At 41.7% G+C, this 21,353-nt stretch overlaps 1 protein-coding gene across 1 annotated transcript in view; it reads right to left on the bottom strand.

Annotated features, from left to right (window-relative positions):
* LOC310744048 (cadherin-related family member 4-like) overlaps positions 1-17,847 on the bottom strand; it is a gene marked incomplete at its 5' end in the record, with an annotated part of 55,292 nt that extends 37,445 nt beyond the window's left edge. Inside the window, 10 exons of the mRNA XM_083574793.1 lie at positions 692-804; positions 2,895-3,008; positions 7,500-7,591; positions 8,902-9,087; positions 10,278-10,423; positions 11,147-11,250; positions 12,822-12,916; positions 13,689-13,853; positions 17,463-17,630; positions 17,802-17,847. Of these exons, the coding sequence (XP_083430919.1) occupies positions 692-804; positions 2,895-3,008; positions 7,500-7,591; positions 8,902-9,087; positions 10,278-10,423; positions 11,147-11,250; positions 12,822-12,916; positions 13,689-13,853; positions 17,463-17,630; positions 17,802-17,847 (1,229 nt within the window). The remainder of the gene's footprint in view (positions 1-691; positions 805-2,894; positions 3,009-7,499; positions 7,592-8,901; positions 9,088-10,277; positions 10,424-11,146; positions 11,251-12,821; positions 12,917-13,688; positions 13,854-17,462; positions 17,631-17,801) is intronic.
* Positions 17,848-21,353: the final 3,506 nt, after the last annotated feature.

The raw sequence follows: 21,353 nt of genomic DNA, 5'->3' as shown, positions 1-21,353 counted from the left end.
CATCATCCCTTTCCTACTCCAATTTTATCATTTAAGGAATACCACAGTAGTTCATATCTTTCAATGTACCACCAGGGGTATTTCCACATGATCAAACACCAAACCCAACCAAGTCTACATCACAAATGGTACACTTTGCCACCAAGGGTGCAACGGCAGACATCTTTGTTCTCTGGTGAGCGTTCTGGTATGATACTCGTGCTTTCAAATGCATTTGTCTTATTCATACGAACATTATTAGGTATAAAGGTAAAGGGACCCCTGACCATTAGGTCCAGTCGCGGATGACTCTGGGGTTGCGGCGCTCATCTCGCTTTATTGGCTGAGGGAGCCGGCATACAGCTTCCTGGTCATGTGGCCAGCATGACTAAGCCGCTTCTGGCGAACCAGAGCAGCGCACGGAAACGCCGTTCACCTTCCCGCCAGAGCAGTTCCTATTTATCTACTTGCACTTTGACGTGCTTTCGAACTGCTAGGTTGGCAGGAGCAGGGACTGAGCAACGGGAGCTCACCCCATCGTGGGAATTCGAACCGCCGACCTTCTGATTGGTAAGCCCTAGGCTCTGTGGTTTAACGCATAGCGCCACCCGCATCCCATTATTATTAGGTATATACTTTCATAATTCTTACACCTCCAAATGTAACTATGAACTAATCATAAGCCAAAGGAGACAGCTCAGAAAAGGCTTACCTAAAAACAGGAGCCTCGTCATTTTCATTCTGGATACTGATAGTTATGGTTCCAGTACATGACCCAGGGCTTGCTTTTTCTTTCTCTTTGGCAGCAACCACCATCCGGAAATGCTAAAATCAACGACATTCATAAATCCTTAGTATTCTGCATTTTACATCATTTGTTCCAATCTTTTGTCTTCCAAGTTAGGAAAAGCAGGCAGCTGGATACCTGAATACACACTGTACAAGTGTGATGTAGGATAGACAAAGTATTGAACTTGAGCCAGCCAGAACTGGATACAGATCCCTGCTCAGCAGATGTGAAAATCACAAAGTGACCTTTATCTAATCAGACGTTTCAAGATTTCTGCTGCTCTCTTGGGTTGTTGAGAGACTGGTGCTGGATCACATATACCCTATTTGGAGTTCGTGGGAACAATAGGTAATATGCAAATGTTATGAACAGTTGATGTGGAATGAATGAATTTCCCTGTTTCTGCAGGAAATGTATGGGTTGGATCCAGAAATCCCCATTCGTGATTAGAAAGACTCCTCCTCCTAGCAGAATGGAGTTTGAGCCAGCACAGGCTCCCCCTGGGGAGGTGAATTTTACCAGTTCCCCTTCCTACTTTCCCCATGCCACCTCCTTCCAGAGGGGATTTTCAGGAGGATGTAGAAACAATCATTTTGTTTTTGTTTTGATTACGTTTTCTGTGTTTTTACATTGTGATTTTATTTTGTGAAGCGCCCTGAGACCTGTGGGTATAGGGCAGTATACAAATGTAATATATCCCCATCATCATCAGTGAGAACCACCTCATTTCTCATCCCATGAGAGAAGTTCTGCTCACGTGAACCAAACCTTTGGGTTCTACTCCAATTGTTACAAGGTAAAGCTTTGAGCTTTTTTTGTGATGCCTTCACAAAAAAAGGGCATCCACCAGCACATTACGCTGAATGCAGATTTTTATCACTTAGTCCAGGCATCCCCAAACTCAGCCCTCCAGATGTTTTTGGGACTACAACTCCCATCATCCCTCGCTAACAGGACCAGTGGTCAGGAATGATGGGAATTGTAGTCCCAAGACATCTGGAGGGCCATGTTTGGGGGTGCCTGACTTAGTCTATGGCTCAATAAAACTCCTGTTTGGGCTGCTGGTGCAGGACTACAAAGACGGGAAGGGGAGAGCTGTCCAGCCTGTGGCCAACCACAGCATGTGGCCAGCCCATTGTGTGACTTGTCCATTGTGCTTGCTTCCATGCACAAGTTGTGCAAGACAATGTTAGGTGACATTCTTCTGCTTCTTTAGGAGCATAGGAAGAGCCCTTGTATCAGGCATTCCCAAATATGGTCCACGGACCACCAATGGCTCATGAGTTTCATTCAGGCGGTCTGTGGCATGTCTGCATTAAAGATTCATATTGATCCTTCATTGTATTTTTATGGCTACTTTTATTTCTGGCATTATATCTTATTGTATTGCAACTTGAATTCCATACACGTTAAACTGTAATAAAATAAAATACATTATAATAAATAAAAGCAATAAAATTAAAATTAAAAATCATACAGCATCTAATGAAATTACTACAACAGGCAGAAAAATCAGTAAGTGGTCTGCCTCAGCAATTTTCCGGTGATCCATGGGGGACAGGTTTTGGAAACCATTGCTTTATACAAATCAGACTCATACCGCATTTGTCTCAATAGTAATTACACAGCCTACCAGCAGCGACCCAGTGCTTCAGACTGATCTTTCCCAGTCCTTTCTGGGGATGCCAAGGATTGAATTAGAATGCAGGGATAGGCAGGCAGGCAGATGATAGACAGATGATAGATAGATAGATAGATGATAGATAGATAGATAGATAGATAGATAGATAGATAGATAGATAGATGATAGATAGATAGATGATAGATGATAGGTAGATGATGATAGATGATAGATGATAGATAGATAGATAGATAGATAGATAGATAGATAGATGATAGATAGATAGATAGATAGATAGATAGATAGATAGATAGATAGATGATAGATAGATAGATGATAGATTCCCCCCCCCATATCACATAGATCAATCTATCTATGTATCTGAGCCAATTAGCACTGTACAATTCATTTGGGGGCAAAAGCTAAAATAGTGGAAAATACACCACCTTAGAACAAACATCAGTTCTGAGCGTTATCAACGGATCTGTATCTGGGTAACCTTACTTTAGGGTCTGCTTCATAATCCAGAGCTGCTTCAGCTTTTCGATAAATCCCACCGTTTTCTGGATCCAGTACAAAATAAGTTGTGGTGTTGGCTGAAGAAGAGATAATAGAAAACTGAGGAAGAAAGGGGGGAAACAGTTAAAAGGTAGAAAAGGACAAAGTAGCCTTGCGTGCTTTTTGTGTGTGACGTTTTAAAGAGCACTCTGAAAAAAACACACTGCAAATTAACATTAATTTGATGAGCACAGTTTATGTAAACTAAGCCTTTCCACTCATCCTATTCCAAACATCAGATGAACTTCATGAGGGTTGTTAAGTCCTCAGTTGTAAGTTTCTAAATTATTTCTTTATACTATCCCATTCATTTTTAATAATGGGATTTATGTGCATAAGTCATAATATTTTTATGGCTCCCTAAATCCTCAGATTTATTAATAAGGAGAAAATCTGGATCATATTTGTGCCCTCTACCGTTTGAAATTAAATGCCAGTAGATGAAATCTGTTCCCCAGATTTTGAGGGGATGAGAGTTACTACACACCAGGGTCATACTGGTTAGATGCCGCTGGTCCACAGAACAGAGAAAACTTGGCATGCCTCTTGGCTGTTATGGAACAACCATTGAGTGTTTGCTCCGAAATGGAAAGCGGATGTAATTATACACAGATGGGGGACCTATGTTTATAGTAGTTTCACCTTTGTCGACTGCAGGATTAAAATTTCAGGAGCAGTCAAATGATTATATAACCCATTCCACCTGGCATTTGTCTCCCCTCACCTTGCAGAGGGTTCATGAGTCTGCTAGCAGAGAACGTTCTTTGTCAGTGTGAAGAGATCAGGCTTTGATATAGGCCTTGATATAAAACTGGACCAGAAATTATCTCACTGCTGCCTGATTCATATAGTACATTTGCAGCATTGGTTTGTGGAATTAGGGAAACAAATAAGACATCTGAACAGTTTCCGCTGCAGCAACATGGATTACCCATTTTTTGTGGGGGGGGGGAGGATTGGAGGTGGATTTGGGATTTAAGACAGGAAGAACCCTCCATGGAATTTGAGGGGACCAAGCAACTCATATACAAAGTTCAATTTGTATCCCCTGAGTTTCCCATTGTACCACACATACATGCTTTAAGGACACTTGGGTGGAATCCAGACACACATAAAAACCCCCGCTGTGAAAATGCCTTTTTTTTTTAGTGTTTTGAAAACTATATTGAATTTGCCATGAGCTCACCATCTCCATCTAGTGTCACATTTGTATAATGCACTTAAAACACACTTAAAATGTTATATTTGTATTTGTATAGCCAAGCCCTTGGTTTTGGTTTGTGCCAAAGTTCCCATAGTTCAAGATTCAACATTAATTTAAAAGCTAAAAAGCTAGAAACTAGAATTAAAAAAACTAACAGCTGTGTCGTTCCCAGCAGCACTTCACAGCAGTGCTAAAGTACATTTGATGCCCTCGCATCCTGCAACGGAGCCGAGACTCATTAAGGTTTTCCTATTATCTTTTATTGAGAGAAAGCTTTGGTACATCAGCCCCTCGAGACATTCCAGGCATTACGCAAAGATTAGTCCCTATTCTGAAGTGTGTAGTAAAGAACAGGGGCTAATCAGTGTGCATTCCTAATCACCTCTTTTACTACTCCGATTACCAGGCTGTGGAGAGCAGGATTAAAGGGTTCAATCCTGATGGGTCCTGCTTCACCAGTGTCTTCACTGTAGGAAACATGCTGACAAGGCAGAACCCTCCTGCCACTGCCCCAGCTTTGACACCTGGTGTCTGGAGGGGGTGTAAAGATGTGGTCCAGCTGGCCAAAAGTGCTCCCCTCCCCTGTGTAAGGGGGGATGGACTAATGTTAAGTATCTAGAAAGCCCTTGTAAACTCTCCTGTGTTCAATACACAACTTAATTTTGTACAGTCAGGACACATTGTCCAGACTGCAGTTTAGACTCACAAAGCATATTTGAAACACAAATACAAAAGTTGTTAATCACACTAGGTATTTCAGTTCTCAAGAGAGGCTTTAATTGGCTAGTCAGAGAATTTTATTCCTTTCCATTTTCAGGGCTTCTAAAGGAAGTATTTGCAAGAGAAGGAAGAGCACTTGAACAATTCTCCTTCAATTTTGTTTGCTGTTGAGTACTAATGGTTATGCTTATGTAATTAGTTGCAAAATGCAATTTCAGTAGACTTACTGAAATCACTTCTTTCCCTTCTGTTTGCAAAACCAGAACTACTCTCCCCCCTCCCCAAATGCATACTTTCAGTTGTTTGAAACAAAAAGAGAGTGCCAAGGAATACTTGTGGTGCAAAAACAATGGCTAGGATGTTTATCTTACTCCAACGCATAATTTGTTCCCTATCCTTTTACCCTCTCTTTCAAACACCCTTGACCTTCATGTGATAAAATATTGTGTTCTTAAAACAAATCAGCTTGTGAGAGAAGAGCTAAACAAATCCATTATCTCAGAATAAACAGTTAATTGCCAAACAAGAGGGCTTAATATGGCATATTATCCTATAGTGATGGATGAATGACAACGTCTTTCTATTCAGCTGATACCTTATATCTCAGAATTAGGCTTCTTACAGCCAATAGCAATGGAAAACCTGAGCATGTGAACACAAGGATATAGTCTGACTATAATCAACATTTCTCTCTCCTGTTCTTGGTGGTGGTGTGACACTAGAAAGCCTTCAATCATACACAGTATGCTTCAGCAGGGATCCATGAAGTCGATTGTTTTGCAGCTTGTCTGCTAAGGTCCCTTGCCCTAAATCACAACACAGAAAGGGAAGGAATGGGCTGTAAAAGTGAATTGGGGTTGCTGCTTTATCAGTGAAGGTGGAACTAAGGAAGAACGTTAGGAAAGCAGGCAGGAAGAATGACACAGTGACACAGAGGAGAAACGCAATCGGAAGAATCAGAACACCAAGAGGAATAGAGCAGAAGGAGCGCAGAAGGTGGGAGGTTCAGCAGACCGGTTTCATAAAAATGGCTTTAGCTAATTATTGACTCAGGCATTATTAGTAGCAAGCATTATTTGCAAAATCCCCACAAGTGCCCCCAAACCCCATTTTGAATATGGGCAAATATTACCCTACAGGCCACTGTTGTGTTGTGTTGTTGTGTTGTGTTGTGTTGTGTTGTGAGACTCACAGCTTGTGCTTAGGGTGGCTTTTGTTCCCAAGGTCTTTCAATGGTGTTTGGGAAATAGTCCTTAGTCAGATAATAGTCCCATATATCAATATGAGGGTAGGTATAGGGTCTTGTTTTACAGGTGAAAGTTCTCCTTTTGAAGGGCTCTCAGAGGTTAGTTTTCCACCAGAGGACTACTTCAAATAAAAGGACTCTCCTGCCTACATCCAGTGTGCTGTGATGGTTATAGTATGAGACTAGGACCTGGGAGACTCAGCCATGAAGCTCACCTTGGGCCAGTTACCATCTCTCAGCAAAACCCACAGTACAGCATTGTTGTGAGGATAAAATGGGGAGAATCATGTGTGCCTCCTTGAACATACTAAATATACCACTGAGGAGAATGCTAAATCATTGAAGCAGCTTCAAATGCCCAGAAGGCCACATAAAAAGTGAGAATGGCTATTTGGAGTAACAGTAAAACAAAACAAAAACCACCTACATTTTAATGGGAATGTCTTGGAGTACAAGGCTGCAAACCACCTTAGTTGGCCCAGGAATATTCCCTATTCTTCATGCCCTGCTTGCAAACTTCCAGAGGCATCTTGCTAGTTACTGCTGGAAAGAAAAGTACTGGGCTACATGGACTGTTGGTCCAATCCAATACAGCTTTTCTTAGGACCAGTTCTTCTTTCACCCAAACCAAATGTTTGAAAATAACAAGAAAAACTTTGAGACCGCTTCAAAAAATCCATGATTTTGGGGAAGTATTACTTTACTAGGGCTGCAATCATATACTCACTTATTTGTGACAAGGGATGGGCAAATATGACAATTTAAGTTTCTTGTTTCCCCAAATTTCTAAATCAGTTTGCAGTTTAAAAAAAAAGTTGTGAAAATTCACCAGAATTTTAGAGTGAATTTATCCTACTATACACTTTTCTCCATGCAATGTCGCCTAATTTACACAGTTTTGCAAATAATATTCCTTAATATAATGCATGTTGTATGTTGTTTTCATTAACATATGCATTTATCGGAAGATTTTACCATAGTACATGTACTTTTGTACACATGACTTGGCTGGAAAACTACAGTGCAAAATTCAGAGAAGTGAAAATTTCAAAGGTTAGCTGCATTTTGGTTCACAGATTGTTTTGGAAAATGCTGATTTGGCAAGTTCACCTTTAAATGTGAAGTGAATTTAATTTCACAAATCCTCACCTGAGAGAAACCCCATTAAAGCCAATGAGACTTACTTGTGAATAGTCATGTACTGAACTTGGAAATTCCTTAAGCAAGAGGGGGGAAATTGCAATCTCAGGTTCTGCATTATGAACCCAGATATATAAAGTTGCATTTGTAGGGTACTGAGAACTTAGTAGAGGCGAGTTCCTACTGTGGCATACTCCATTCACTGACTAAAGCATTTCTGGAACACCCCTTGTCCACATACTTCAATTTCTTCGCCTGGGTCCGGATCTCTTGCCAGAACTGTGTAGACAGCTGGGGCAGCTGGAAATGTTTCAGGAACTGATACAGAAATGCCTGGGCAATAAGAATAACAAACCAGACCCATTAAAATAAGTCAGGCAAACAGAATTTGTGTAACAACCATAAATGGTTTATTTGAATGTAGAAATCGTCTATACCCATTTGCAACGGGGGAGCGGGAAAAACATAGATTCCTTGCAAATAATAGGCCCAGTCTAAGGCTCTGCTGTCCTTGTGTAGGTCAATAGCAGGTGAGCATCCCACTGACATAATAATAAATAAGGAATGTAGAAGCTGTAACTGAAAGGAAAATTGAGCAGAGCTAGGCTATTCTCTAGTGAGACGAAGCTAAATCTCATTGTGAAGCCAGAACTTTAGCACTAAAATTCTACCTCACAAGATTTCCCAGCTAGCCAAGAAAAACAGATGTTTGTACACAGAGCAAGGCTTCAGCATTTTTGCACCCCAGGCAAAATAAAACGCTACTCCTGACCTCCCACCTATACTAGGCCATGAAATGTCCTCTTCTTGGCAGTGATAGTTCAGCATCTTGAGGCATAAATGAGGTTTATTACATTAGTTTCACTGACTATAAAGGCAGTCCTTTGGTCCCCATTTCTAACATTCTTTTCACACCACAGTGTCTGTTACATTATGGAATTGTGGCTTTTTGAATGATATACCAGCATGTGGCCCTAAATTTCATTTACACCAATAGAGTGTTGTGACACAGCAACGAATGTAATGACATGTAAGGACAAGTCACTACCCCCCTTACCCATTCCTTAAATCTGCCTTTCTCTGCCCCCATGATTCACCCATAAAAGAGCTGTATGCCCATACACCATGTGCCCAAATTCCATCTCTTCCACAATTTTCTGGGTTAATTGGTTTGGAAATATTTTTTTCTGGAAGGAATTAAGGCAGAAATGAATGCTGAACTTTCACTAGATCTGCTTTTATGTTGTGTGAAAATGGAATAATATGCTGTCTGAATGCAGCCTATGTTGGATCACTACAATCTCTTCTATAACTAACCACTGTCCTCTCAATTGCTGATGAACTTCCCACTTCATATCATTTCTCTCTTTTTGTACAATTAGCTGAATGTTTCCACTGTGCTCAAAGACAGCATTAATGCCAAAAAACCCCACCTTCTAATGTCAATCGGATGAAGGCAGAGCTAAAGGACGTGTAAATCTACTGATTGTTTTTCATAATATGTAATGATCAAATTACCCACGTTAGTTTACATACTTTTAAGTCCCACTGTAGTCAAAGAAGATTAAAAGAGTTTAACTTTGCCCACTGAGAACTGATTTTCAATTACTTTGAATTAATAGACGCAGTCAACATCAACTTGCCTGTTCCTGTAGAAAAACTTGGATCACACACTGGTTGGTCATTCACATCTTCTACAAATACGATTAGTGTGTAAGAGGCAGTGTGAATGTTTCCATCGTCCCTTGCCTCAATTTCCAGTGGGTAAACTCTGACATGTTTAGTACTGACTGAATCCAAAGGCTCTAAAACAGTAATTGTGCCTCTTTCTGATTGTGGGGGAAAAGGAACAGAAATGAGGAAATTGCGATGGATAGATCATACTGAATGTCACTCTGAAATGTTCCTGCAAGAAAAGAGAGTATGGTGCAATAGACTAAGTCCTAAAAAAATTTTTTTCCTTCTAGTAGCACCTTAAAGACCAACTAAGTTAGTTCTTGGTATGAGCTTTCGTGTGCATGCACACTTCTTCAGATACACCACGTGTATCTGAAGAAGTGTGCATGCACACGAAAGCTCATACCAAGAACTAACTTAGTTGGTCTTTAAGGTGCTACTAGAAGGAAAAAAAATTTTTTTGACTATGGCAGACCAACACGGCTACCTATCTGTAACTGAGACTAAGTCCTATCACTTGTAACCTTTAAGGTACCGTATTTTTCGCCCTATAGGACACACTTCCCCCCCCAAAAAATGAAGGGGAAATGTGTGTGCGTCCTATGGGGCGAATGCAGGCTTTCGCTGAAGCCTGGAGAGCGAGAGGGGTCGGTGCACACCGACCCCTCTCACTCTCCAGGCTTCAGGAAGCTCTCCACAAGCCTTGCAAGCCCGGCGGGAGTTCCCGCGGGCTCGCAAGGCTTGCGGGCAGCAGCCTGCAGCCCACAAGCTCGGGGGACAGCGGGGAGGCGCAGCGCGCCTTCCCGCTGTTCCCTGACCTGGTTTGGAGGCTGGGGCTGGGGAGAAGCGCGCTTCTCCCCAGCGCCAGCCCCACAAGCTCGGGGGACAGCAGGGAGGCAGAGCGCCACCATCCCGCTGTTCCCCGACCTGGTTTGGATTCCCCAACCTGGTTTTGGGGGGGAAATAAAGGGGGGGAAAATTTCCTTTATTCCCCCCCCCCAAAAAAAAAACTAGGTGCGTCCTATGGGCCGGTGTGCCCTATAGGACGAAAAATACGGTAATTTATTGGGACAAAAGGGGCTAGTTCATAGTGTACTCGAGGTGCTACACATAGTGGGACCGTAGATGATTGCACAGTGCAGTGGCAGACATAGAAGCAAGCTGCATCAAGATCACCGGAACTGGTTGTGTAAATCATTGAGGCACAAAGAAGTACAGTAGTTAGACACTTTATAGGGAGATTTTGTGTGAATAAAAATTCTAGGAAGGGACGCTGAGGAAATTAAACCATTTCAAAATTCTTATGAGGCCTATCCTGAAAATGTGCAAAGATATCGCTTACTTTGGTCCAAGCCAAACAGTGCCTGTGGCTTTATGAATGCATAGGTAATGTTGCTGTTCTCATCTCGATCCACCGCTTTCACTGTGGCAATAATACTTCCTACCGGCACGTTTTCGGTCACATTCACAGAATCTGAAGGAAGGGGTCTAAATGCAGTGGCAAACATGAAAGTAAGATATATTTACTGGTGAAGCTGGGGTCTCGTGATTTCTTATGCTTTGTTCAAAAACCTATGGCTCCATAATGTGCAACACCGGCAAGTAAATGCTTACAATACCGCAAAATGCCCTTCTGCACATTACAAAGCAGCAAACCCAAATATATCACCAATTGCCCAATTATGGGGAATCTTCAGCCAATCCCAACTCCCTCATGTGTGCATCCTTATTATTAACATTGGGTTGTTGTTCTTGTTACTATTTTTACTTTTACTACTACATTAACAGCCCTTCACCCTATAATTACAATTACCAAAAAATAAAAAATACAGTCACCAAGAATAGGGTGGGTTCTGAAACTATACATCTCAGGAATCAAATCAGGGCAAAGATTTGCATCCTCAGCATTCATTGAAAACTGATCAATGAAGTGTGAAGACGGATCTCCGTGGGGAGGGAATTCCATGGTTGTGGGCTCTACTGCCTTAAACTGAAAATGGAGACACATCTAAAACCTCCATTTTACAAAACCAATTTTTATAGTCTTATTTTAGTCAAATGTCATCAAGCTTTGAGTAAAAGCCAAGGCCATATAAGTCACAAGATCATATTATCTTTCAAGTGTTTATAAAAATTTCTGTATTCAAGCAAACTTGGATAAAACAGTCCTTTTTTGTTTTATTCCTTGATAAAAAGAAACACATTTCTTACTCAAATTCAGGTTTTTCATCATTTAAGTCTTTAATATTCACGGTTAATGTTCCTTGACAGAAGTTTCCTGTTGTATCTGTAGCTCTCATCACGAACTGAAATTTCTAGGAGAAAATATTGGTGGAGCAGAACATCACATTTATTACAGCCATAACTACAACCATCTAAAATTTAAAAAATAACCGTCTAAAATTTACAATTACGAATATAGAACATTCATAGGAACAGCTATAGTGGACTAAATCAAACTATTATTATTATTATTATTATTATTATTATTATTATTATTATTATTTACAAAGAAGGGTGACATTTTGGTTTGTCACTTAATTCAAAATGGTGGCTGGTGTTCAAATATCGATGAAGACCGCTGCCCCCACCTCAGGAACCCAACAGGAATATCTAAACCCATAGAGAACAGATGGACAATCAAACCACTTTCAGAAATATATAGTAGATATGCATATTTATATACTTCCCTTCATCTTATGGTCACAGGGCAAGAATCCAACAAGTACAAACTTAATACTAAATATACTAAATATTTTATTCTTATTATTACTTAACTGATTTCTGAGCTATCTTTTATAGTGAATACATTTCAGCCTTTTGGGAAATTCCAATTTCTCTTCTGGTTTCACTCTATGTGAAATTTGGTGACAGGTCTAACTGAGCAATCTAACATCAGCAATCCCACAGAAGCATTTCATGGAGGAGCATTTTAAAAACAGCAACAGTTGTGTATGGGATATATCCTGCACAGAGTAAACCTACTAAAATCAGTGGAGACCTTTAACTTCAGTCCCATGGGTGGTATCCAGCAAAGTCATCTGGATATCACAAAGACTTCCACCAGCACAACAGGACGTCCTCTCCCTCTCCTCTCCTCATGGTTCCACCAACTCTCCAGGGCATCTATAGGAGAGGGACATGGGGAGAAGAAGTTCCACTGCACAAGCAGAAGTCCTTGGGCGAACATGACGCTCTCATTAGATACAACTCATTGATTTTAGTGGGTCTACTCTAAACCAAACCAGATGCAACCATTTGTTCTGCTGGTGAAGGAGAGGCATGGTAGAGATTTTTGGCCACAACACATGCATAAGGTAGCAATCCTGGCACATCTAGTCATTCTATGCTAGCTAACCTTACTTACATGACCCCTTTCCTCTCCCCCGCCCTGAGTTAGACCACAGATTCATTTATTTTCACAGAAATCCTTTTCCTGCCCCCCTTCAGCCTTGCACAGTATTACATCGCAGTGACTCATCATTATTACATGATATCCTTGATCATAGTCCAGGGGCTGGCTTGCATTCCGGCTCAAAATACCAGTATCTGGATCCAGGATAAAAAACTTTCCCCCTTCCTTGGGTGCAGACAATGTTCTCTCCACAGTGAACTGCAAAACAGCATACCTATCATTTGCACGGTGTAGACATATCATAGGTACAGCTGAGATTCAGAAACAAATAATTCAAAAGAGGAGCAAATGCTGTAGAAATTGCAGCAAGAAGGGACCTTTTGGTGACATAGCCAGCAAAATGCAGTCCCTCCCCAAAGAGGAAACTGGGGGCCATTTTTTTCCTGAAAACCTAGTAGCAGCACTTCAGCTTTTTAGAAACAACACCTATGGAATGTACTCTACTACAACAGGAGAAAGAGAACTACATACCTTTAAATGATCACCATTTACAAGATCCTCATCTGCTGCTTCCATTCTGTAGATTGACGTAAATACTGGCAAGTTTTCATCAACAATTACATTAGCTGTGAAGCAAATAAATAAACAAAAACTGAAATGTGCTTTTACAAGTAGTTTACCTCAGAATACTGATACCAACAGCAAGGCTCTACTGGTGAGATGCTAGAGGCATGGGATTGGCTGATTGTTAGGAGTTACTTGCACAATGTGCAGAAGCCCCACGTGATGAAGTATGGAACTACTGGTGGAAACTTCTCAGTGAAGAACCTTCTGGTCCTGAAATGACTTTGCCTACTCAGGGTGGCCATTGGATCTTCCTAGAAAGGAAGGAGTATAACAGGATTGAGGGACCTTTGGCATCTCCAGATGTTGCTGATCTACAACTCCCATCAGCCTCAGAAAGCATGGCCAGTGCCCAAGGATGGTGGGGATTGTAATTCAGTAACATCTGGAGGATCCAAGGTTCCCCACCCCTGGAGTATAAGACTACTTCCTGTTCCAGTAGAGCATTGCTTGAGCAATGTGGCAGCTCTAATGTGTTCTTGTATCCTTGGCTGATTTTTTGCTCTACCTTCCTCTTTTTCCTCTGGTCTAGAATGGGCTTCTCCCACCATTTCTGGTTCCCAGCTCCTGGGTCACCTCAGACTGCTGCTCACAGCTCAGCGCCAGCACTAATTTTGCAAGTGGCGGACTGGAATAGATGGAGCTAGCATTGTTAAGATTAGCACTTTATGCATTCATTTATGGTTGGGGTTTGTTGGGGAACTGAATGAGATTTTTTATTTTTCTGTTATATTTAGTACCATAATGTATTGGATCAAATTTAGTATTTCTCACCTGTTCCTAAAACAAACTCAGGGTCTGTACAGTTGGGTTTTTCAGGAACATCATGAATGTTGATGATGAGAAGTTTCCTTTTTGCGAGAAGGCCCGACTTAATGAGCAGCTCATAATGTTTGTCATCTCTTTCAAAATTAAATACTTTCTTGTTTTTAATGATGCCTGAAACTTAGAAGAAAGATAGCTGCTTTACAGTTTACCACTGTTGTTTTGTCTTTAGATTAAGAAATACACGGACCAATTAACCAGCGCATTTAGGGTGGGGGCAAGCACATTTTATATATCAGTTTGTATCAAGTGCATGCACTGTTGTGTGGGAACCTCTGTAGTTGCTGCATTAATGTCTACTGGTGTGAATTCAATGATTCTAGCTACACCTAGCTAATAGCTACACCTGCCAAGGGCAAAATAAAGGGCCTTTCAGAAAGGGGTGACTTTGTCTGTGTCAATGATACTGTTATGGTTAAAATAAGTTGGGGGTTTTAAAAAAAGAAAATCACTTCTGCTTTTTTAGAAAGGAAAAAAAAAACAGGTTTTGGAGGGTTGCACCTGAGCCTTGAATGAGCAACTTGTTAAATTTTACTGAACCTTTGCCCGCCCCCCTGAAATGCTGATCCTGGGACCCTCAAGGAGGTGCTGTGACCAATTTGCTAAGCACATGGCAGATAATATTGCTCCCATCTGTGCTGATCTGGATGCTGTTGTTGTGACAGAGCAGGAGATGGATGGGATCAGCATACCATGTAGCACTCACTGCGAGAGCGGATATCTTCCCGCTTGTTTTGCATGACCATGGAAACAAGCCACTTGAAGCAGTAAGGCTAATGACCTGCTTACTTGACTTTTGACCTTCGGAACTTTTGAGATGAGAAAGATCAGGTCCCAGATCAAAACACCGAGAAAAGCCCACTATCTAAAGCATCCAAGCAACTAAAATGGTCTCTGCCTGGTGCTGAAAATATATCAGGCTCTGTGTCAGGTGAGTCTCCCAAGGGAGGAAATTCCAAAGTCAATATCCCCACAAAGAAAAAGGAACCAATAGATGGGCAAATCTGTGAAATTTGGCTTCTCTCAGTTTCTCATTTTTCCAATCTTAAGTTCCATCACTTCTATATCAGTTTGTGATTTATTTATTTATTTATTTTTGGTTAAAGAGCAAGTACTCATGAAAATTCACCAACATTTTAGTGCAAATTTCTCCTGATATTCAGTTTTGTGTGCAATTTTGCCTAATAACCATATTTTTGCAAAACGATTTTCCTTTATATTTTTTTTTTACTATTTTTTACTATTTTTACTATTTTTTTTACTATTTTCACTAATATGTGAATTTTTTGCACACTTTGTGCTTGTATATTTATTTTTGTACACATTGCTTAGCTGGAGAACTGAATTGCAGAATTCAGAGGAGTGTGGATTTCAAAGGATGGCTGTATTGTTTGGGAAAGGGCAAATGTGAGCCTCCATCCACAATTGTGCATCATCACTGGGCTCACTTCTTAAGGGAGGAGAACCCAAAGAAGAGCCAATGAAAGCGATGGGAGCATCTGGATCTCCAGGCATTATTGGACTATGACTTCCATCATCCTAACCATATGCAATCCTGTCTGCGGATGATGGGAGCAGAAATTTAACAACATCTGGAGTGCTGTAGGTTCCCCATCTATTGGTTCCGCCTTTCAGGAGGATCTGAATAGTCAGAAATTTATTTTTGCAGAGGATGCAGTTCTCAAGTTACTCTTGTCTCAAGCTGTTTGGGGCTATAAGGCTTCAATCCTAACTCATTTAACTAGAGAATAAGACCACCTGAACAAAGTGGAGCTTAGCCTCTGAGTAAATATGCAGAAGATTGTGCAGTAAGGTTAAACCAGCCCTCTGAATTGAGCCCAGAAACATTCCAGTAGCCGGTACAACTGCTTTAAGAATGGAGTGATATAATCCATACATCTGTTCTAAAGCAGTAACCCACCTACCTTATTCACTTCTAAGGGACGCGGGTGGCACTGTGGGTTAAACCACAGAGCCTAGGGCTTGCCAATCAGAAGGTCGGCGGTTCGAATCTCCGTGACGGAGTGACGGAGTGAGCTCCCGTTGCTGGGTCCCTGGGTTGCTAGGCACGTCAAAGTGCAAGTAGATAAATAGGTACCACTCTGGTGGGAAGGTAAACGACGTTTCCGTGCACTGCTCTGGTTCGCCAGAAGCGGCTTAGTCATGCTGGCCACATGACCTGGAAGCTGTATGCTGGTTCCCTCAGCCAGTAAAGCGAGATGAGCGCCGCAACCGCAGAGTTGGCCACGACTGGACCTAATGGTGAGGGTCCCTTTACCTTTACCTATAGCTTCTAAAGGGACGCAGGTGGCGCTGTGGTGTAAACCACTGAGCCTAGGGCTTGCCAATCAGAAGGTCGGCGGTTCAAATCCCCACGACACGGTGAGCTCCCGTTGTTTGGTCTGAGCTCCTGCCAACCTAGCAGTTCAAAAGCATGTCAAAGTGCAAGTAGATAAATAGGTACCACCCTGACGGGAAGGTAAACAGAGTTTCTGTGTGCTGCTCTGGTTTCGCCAGAAGCCGCTTAGTCATGCTGGCCACATGACCCAGAAAAACTGGACAAACACCTGCTCCCATGGCCAGTAAAGCGAGATGAGCGCCACAACCCCAGAGTCATCCGCAACTGGACTTAACTGTCAGGGGTCCTTTACCTTTACCTTTATAGCTTCTAAACTGTCATCAAGGACAGCCCCACATACCAGATGTTGCAGAATGTTGCCAGAGATCTGCAGTGTGGGATGGCATGGTTTACCACATGGGCAGGCCTTTTTTAAGCTAAAGAATGATAGTGAAGCATTCCTGAAGTTATGGTGCTCTCAGTGAGTTCTGTGTTAGGTCAGGTCCCTGTTGCGATTTTCGCTTTTACCTTGTCTCTCACCTTCTGTAACCTGCACATTTTTAGCTGCTCTCAATAACACCATTGACACTTTCCCTTGCATGTACACACACAGAAGAACTCCAGTCCGCACTCTGCCGTGATCTCGTTCCTCCAGTGCCCCTGCCAAAAGCATATCCTGTATATTTGGCATACAATGTGTGTATTTTAATTTCATAATAAGAAATAATAATTCAGTGGCCAGCAATGGCCCTGTTTACCCTGTTCTCATTTCAGGAAATGGTTTTGGTTGCAAAAGATACTTTTGTTTACTGCAAAATTGATTTATGGGATGGGAGTGCATTTGCAGGGAAGCACTGTAAAAAATAATAATTAAATGAATTGTTCCCAAAGAGTAGACATCGTGTGGTAACCAATTAAGTTCTGCTCAGAGCAGACCATTGAAATTAATGGATGAAAATTAATTGTATTCAAAAAATTCAGTGGGTCTACTCAGAGTAGGGATAGTATTGTAAAGAACCCACTATGGTTCTTGACCTACCTGAAGTATTTGCTTCCTTTTGCTAGTCTCCTTTAAATTCATTAGGGGGAGGGGGACTGATACAATTTTGAAGGGGAAATTTGGGGCAAAACTATTTTAAAAACCAAAAGGATAAAGAGGCAACAGTGCAAAATGAATTGGGAGGAAAGGCTCACTATTGAGGCCAGGACAACCTCTTACGTCCTGCCCATTTTCTTTTATATTGTCTGTACTTATAAAAATACTTTATAAAGCCACAAAGCACACACTTGTGATTTCACCCTCTTGTTTTTCATTCATTCTTCATCCCAAAATTAAGTTACGAAGATACTGAACATGCCCTAATGAAAAACCATTGCATACTTACCTGGATCAATGCTAAATTTGTCCAAGTGATCATCCGTCCTGTAAGTATTTATAGTGTCATTAACATCAGGGTCAGAAACTTGACTTAGCACCGTTCCTACAGGTGTCGACTCATTCAGATTGACCGGGTTGAAAGTAAATATTAGGTCAGCTGTCATCCTTGAAACTGCTAAAATAGGGAGAAAGATCAAAGGAAGAAAATCTACTTCTTTCTCTTTGATTTGTCAGATTTCAGGTTTGAACTACAGATACTGCTTACCAAGATCCTTATCTGAGAAAGTATTTCTTAAGTACAATTTCTCTCAGTATATTCACCTGCCTCTGTCATAGTCCAACTTACCTGTACACATTAAAAGGGCAATTAGACTGTTTCTTGCTAATGCCATGATGCACAGATTCTAACATCCAAGATCCATAAAACCAACAGCTCATGGGGAAATGTATGTGCTGCTGCACTTGCGAGAAACTGAGTGCAGATTAAGGAAGCAGCACTCCATAATCATGTTGTTACCAAGCACAAAAGATCAGCATTGTCTTGAGGGTGTGTTGCACGTTCCAAGTTCACATAAATGCTGATAATGTTAAGTTTCCTTCTCTGCCAAATTTCAACGGGCAAGACAAACTCAACCCAAATCCCATTCAAAGTCGTGGAGGCCTTTAAATCAGCCACAGTTGCTAAGGGCCAAGCTACATGTTACACTAATGTAACATGTACTAATGTACTAATGTACTCAGGTTTGCCCCTGAGTACAAGACTTTTCTTTCAAAAACAGCCACCATATATGAGCCACCATCTCTAACACAGCAGAGGACAGAGAGATGGAGCTCTTGATCCTCTATGCCAATGTCACAATCCAAGTTACTTCCCTCCTGACCCTCTCCTACATTGGCTATTGGAAAGAAAAATCTTGCACTGAAAGGCAAACTAGATGATTAATGTAGCATGCAGTTTGGTTCTTAAAGACTTAGGTCCCATCTGCACTATACATTTAAAGCAGTATCATGCCACTTTAAATTGCCATTGCTTCCCCTGAAGAAGCCTGGGAATTGTGGTTTGCTAAGCATGCTCATAATTGTTGGCACACCCCTATTCCCCTCCTGGAGCTACAATTCCCAGAGCTCCCTGGGAAGGATTGCCATTTAAGCCAATCTGAGACATATTTGGTTTTCAGTTCAGAAAACATGTCTAGAGTCTAGTCTTCCAAGGCCTTATATTAGCTTTGTTCCATATAATGGTTCCAGAATGGAGGAAATAACAGCAACACTCTCGAGTCCAAGTGAATTGGACATTGAAACACCAAAGCCAGTAGCCTGAAGGAAATATATCTCACAGCAAGGAAAAGACACCAAAGATCAGCAGCAAATGGACACCCTTGAAGCAAAACTAGAAACCTCTGGGCTGCAAACTGAGGCCTCAGAGCAGCTTAATGAAGATCTCAGAGCCAGCTTGAGCAAATGTAGCAGTCTATGAAGTACCTCGCCTAGTCAAAATTAACATCACTGCCCATCTATAAACAGGTGGGCCTCCTAAGAGGTTCTGAAAGACCACCATTTTCTAGAGAGACTACAGATTAATTCAACACACCTTAAGGTCAAAACTGGATCATCCCTTATTCCTTTGATGTTCAACTTTTTCTCCTGTTGCTTTCCCCACTGTCTACCTTTGATTGTAAGCTCCTTGTGGGTGGGGACCTGCATATCCTGCCTTTGTAACCCTGTAAGGCGTTATGTATGGAATCAGATTCTTTTGTATTTACTAATACCTTTTTGACGACTCAGCAGCTGGGATAATAAAAGGGAACTTGCCCATTACATCCAGGTGGCTGTTATCTTTTATGCACACAGGCATACTGTAATTATTATGAACTAATGGCTTATCAACTGAACATCTGCTGCAACGTGTAGAAGTCAAAAATGTGAAAAAGCTATTAAACCATCAACTCATCTCCCAGCAAGGGAGGAGATCAGTTCCAGACAATGGATGAGATGCTCAATTAATGGGCTGGCAGTGGGATTTACAGACATAGAGAAGCACTGTTCATGGACTCTCTATCCTGTTGATGACCGAGTCTCAGTATTATCCAGGGATCAGTGTTATTTGTTTTGTCATTCTGTTACTCCAGTCTCCTACTTCACCCAGACTTTCCTTATTTGTTTTGTTACCTGCAGAAGCTCCAGGTAACCATGTAAGTATAATGCCTAGATACAAAGGAATACATGACTCTCCCTCTCTCCCTCCCTCTGTGCTGGATCTAGTTTTGCAGGGATAAAGATACAAGAATTCATAAGCCTCATGTTAGAACAGGATCTTCAAGATCTTCAAGGGGATCTTCCATCCCCCAGATCAATGCAGGATCTGCTGTAGAGAATGCAAAAAACAGCATGCCTGGTAGTTAGCCATCCAATTGCTGCTTAAATAGCTACAGTGAAGGAGTGTCTGCCAACTCCTGATACAGTCTCCCAGATATCCAATGCCTTTCGCCATTAGGAAATTTAGCCCAATGGTGCTTTCCTACTCTTTCCACCCATTGGTCTTAGTCCTACCAGTCTGTTTCATTTTCTTGTGTGTCAGCACTTGAAGAGAGCATCAAGCAAGCTCAAATATAAACACATGAAGCTGTCTTCCATCGATTGTCAGGCCATTGGTCCTTCTCTTCTAGTTGGCCATGCTCTATGGCCAAGGGCTTTTCTCAGGCCCACTACTATGCATCTTTTTAATGACACTGGGCCCAGGATTGAATCAAATTACCAAAGACACAGTTTTACCACAAAGCCGTGGCCAGACCATCAATTCAAGGCCAAACCAGGCATGTCCTCAGAAATGCACAAATTCATCTCCAAAAACTTTGTATGTGTTTGCTTAAAAAAAGGAAAAAAAAACAAACCAAAAACAAAACCTGAAGGAAATTTGGATCAGGCTTGTGGCAAAGGGGGCGGCAAGTTTAACCCTGACATAATTTCCTGACATAAATTAAGTCCCATCTAGATCTGTTCCTAGTTACGCAGGAAAAAAGCAGGCAGGCATCTGCATTGTCCCTTTATATATATATATATATATATATTTCTTCCATAGGTAATAGAGGTCAGGGAGCAACTGTCTTGATTTGGGGCTGGGGCTGGACCACAATCCTGATACCAATCAGCACACCCAAAGTTGCACACATTAAAGGAGACAAAGACATCAGAGATGAATTCATGTATCTCCAAGGCCACAACTAGCTTTGTCCTCATAGGAGTTTAAAAAGCAAAATTATGCTGCCCATGTCACCTCCTTCAGGGATGAAGAACCTGTGGCCCTCCAGAGGTTGCTGGACTCCTATCTCCCATCAATCCCGGCCACTAATAGTGTTGGGTTGCCTGTGGGACTGGTAGGCCAGAAGGCACCAGAGCACCCCCTGGCTAGTTGTAAGTAAGAAGGCAGACAGGTTGGGATTTGCTGAGGGAAGAATGAGGTTGGTGGGGCAGCTCTAACTGTCATCCACTGCCAGCCAGCATGGACACTGGACATGAATGATTGGAGCTGTGCTCCAACATCTGATCTACTGCCTGTGGTGCTTGTTGGAGCTCCAAAACCCAGCCACCATTTTAATTATACACTCAGTATCGAAAAAACAAGTGAAGGGCACCAGCAGCCAGCAGAAGATTTGGAGAAAGGCACGGTGCAGTGGTGATAAGGAGAAAAGAGACAGTCTTGGCAGGTCATCTGAGGAGCATTTTCTCTTTAGTGGTAAGCGGAGCTGGCTGAAGAAAATCCTATTAAAAGCAGATGTCCCACTATTTTGTGCAACTCCTCATGCCCCAAGTACTTCACTAGGCATTGTTCAAAAATGAACAATGAGCTCATTTTTGCTCATTGTTCATCCACACACTTGATTTGCATGGTTTCTATTTT

This window comes from Podarcis filfolensis (genome assembly GCF_964270895.1).
Source record: "Podarcis filfolensis genome assembly, chromosome: 10".
NCBI classification, from domain to species: domain Eukaryota; kingdom Metazoa; phylum Chordata; class Lepidosauria; order Squamata; family Lacertidae; genus Podarcis; species Podarcis filfolensis.
The sequence above is the reverse complement of the archived record's forward strand: the minus strand, read 5'-3'. Positions and strand labels throughout refer to the sequence as shown.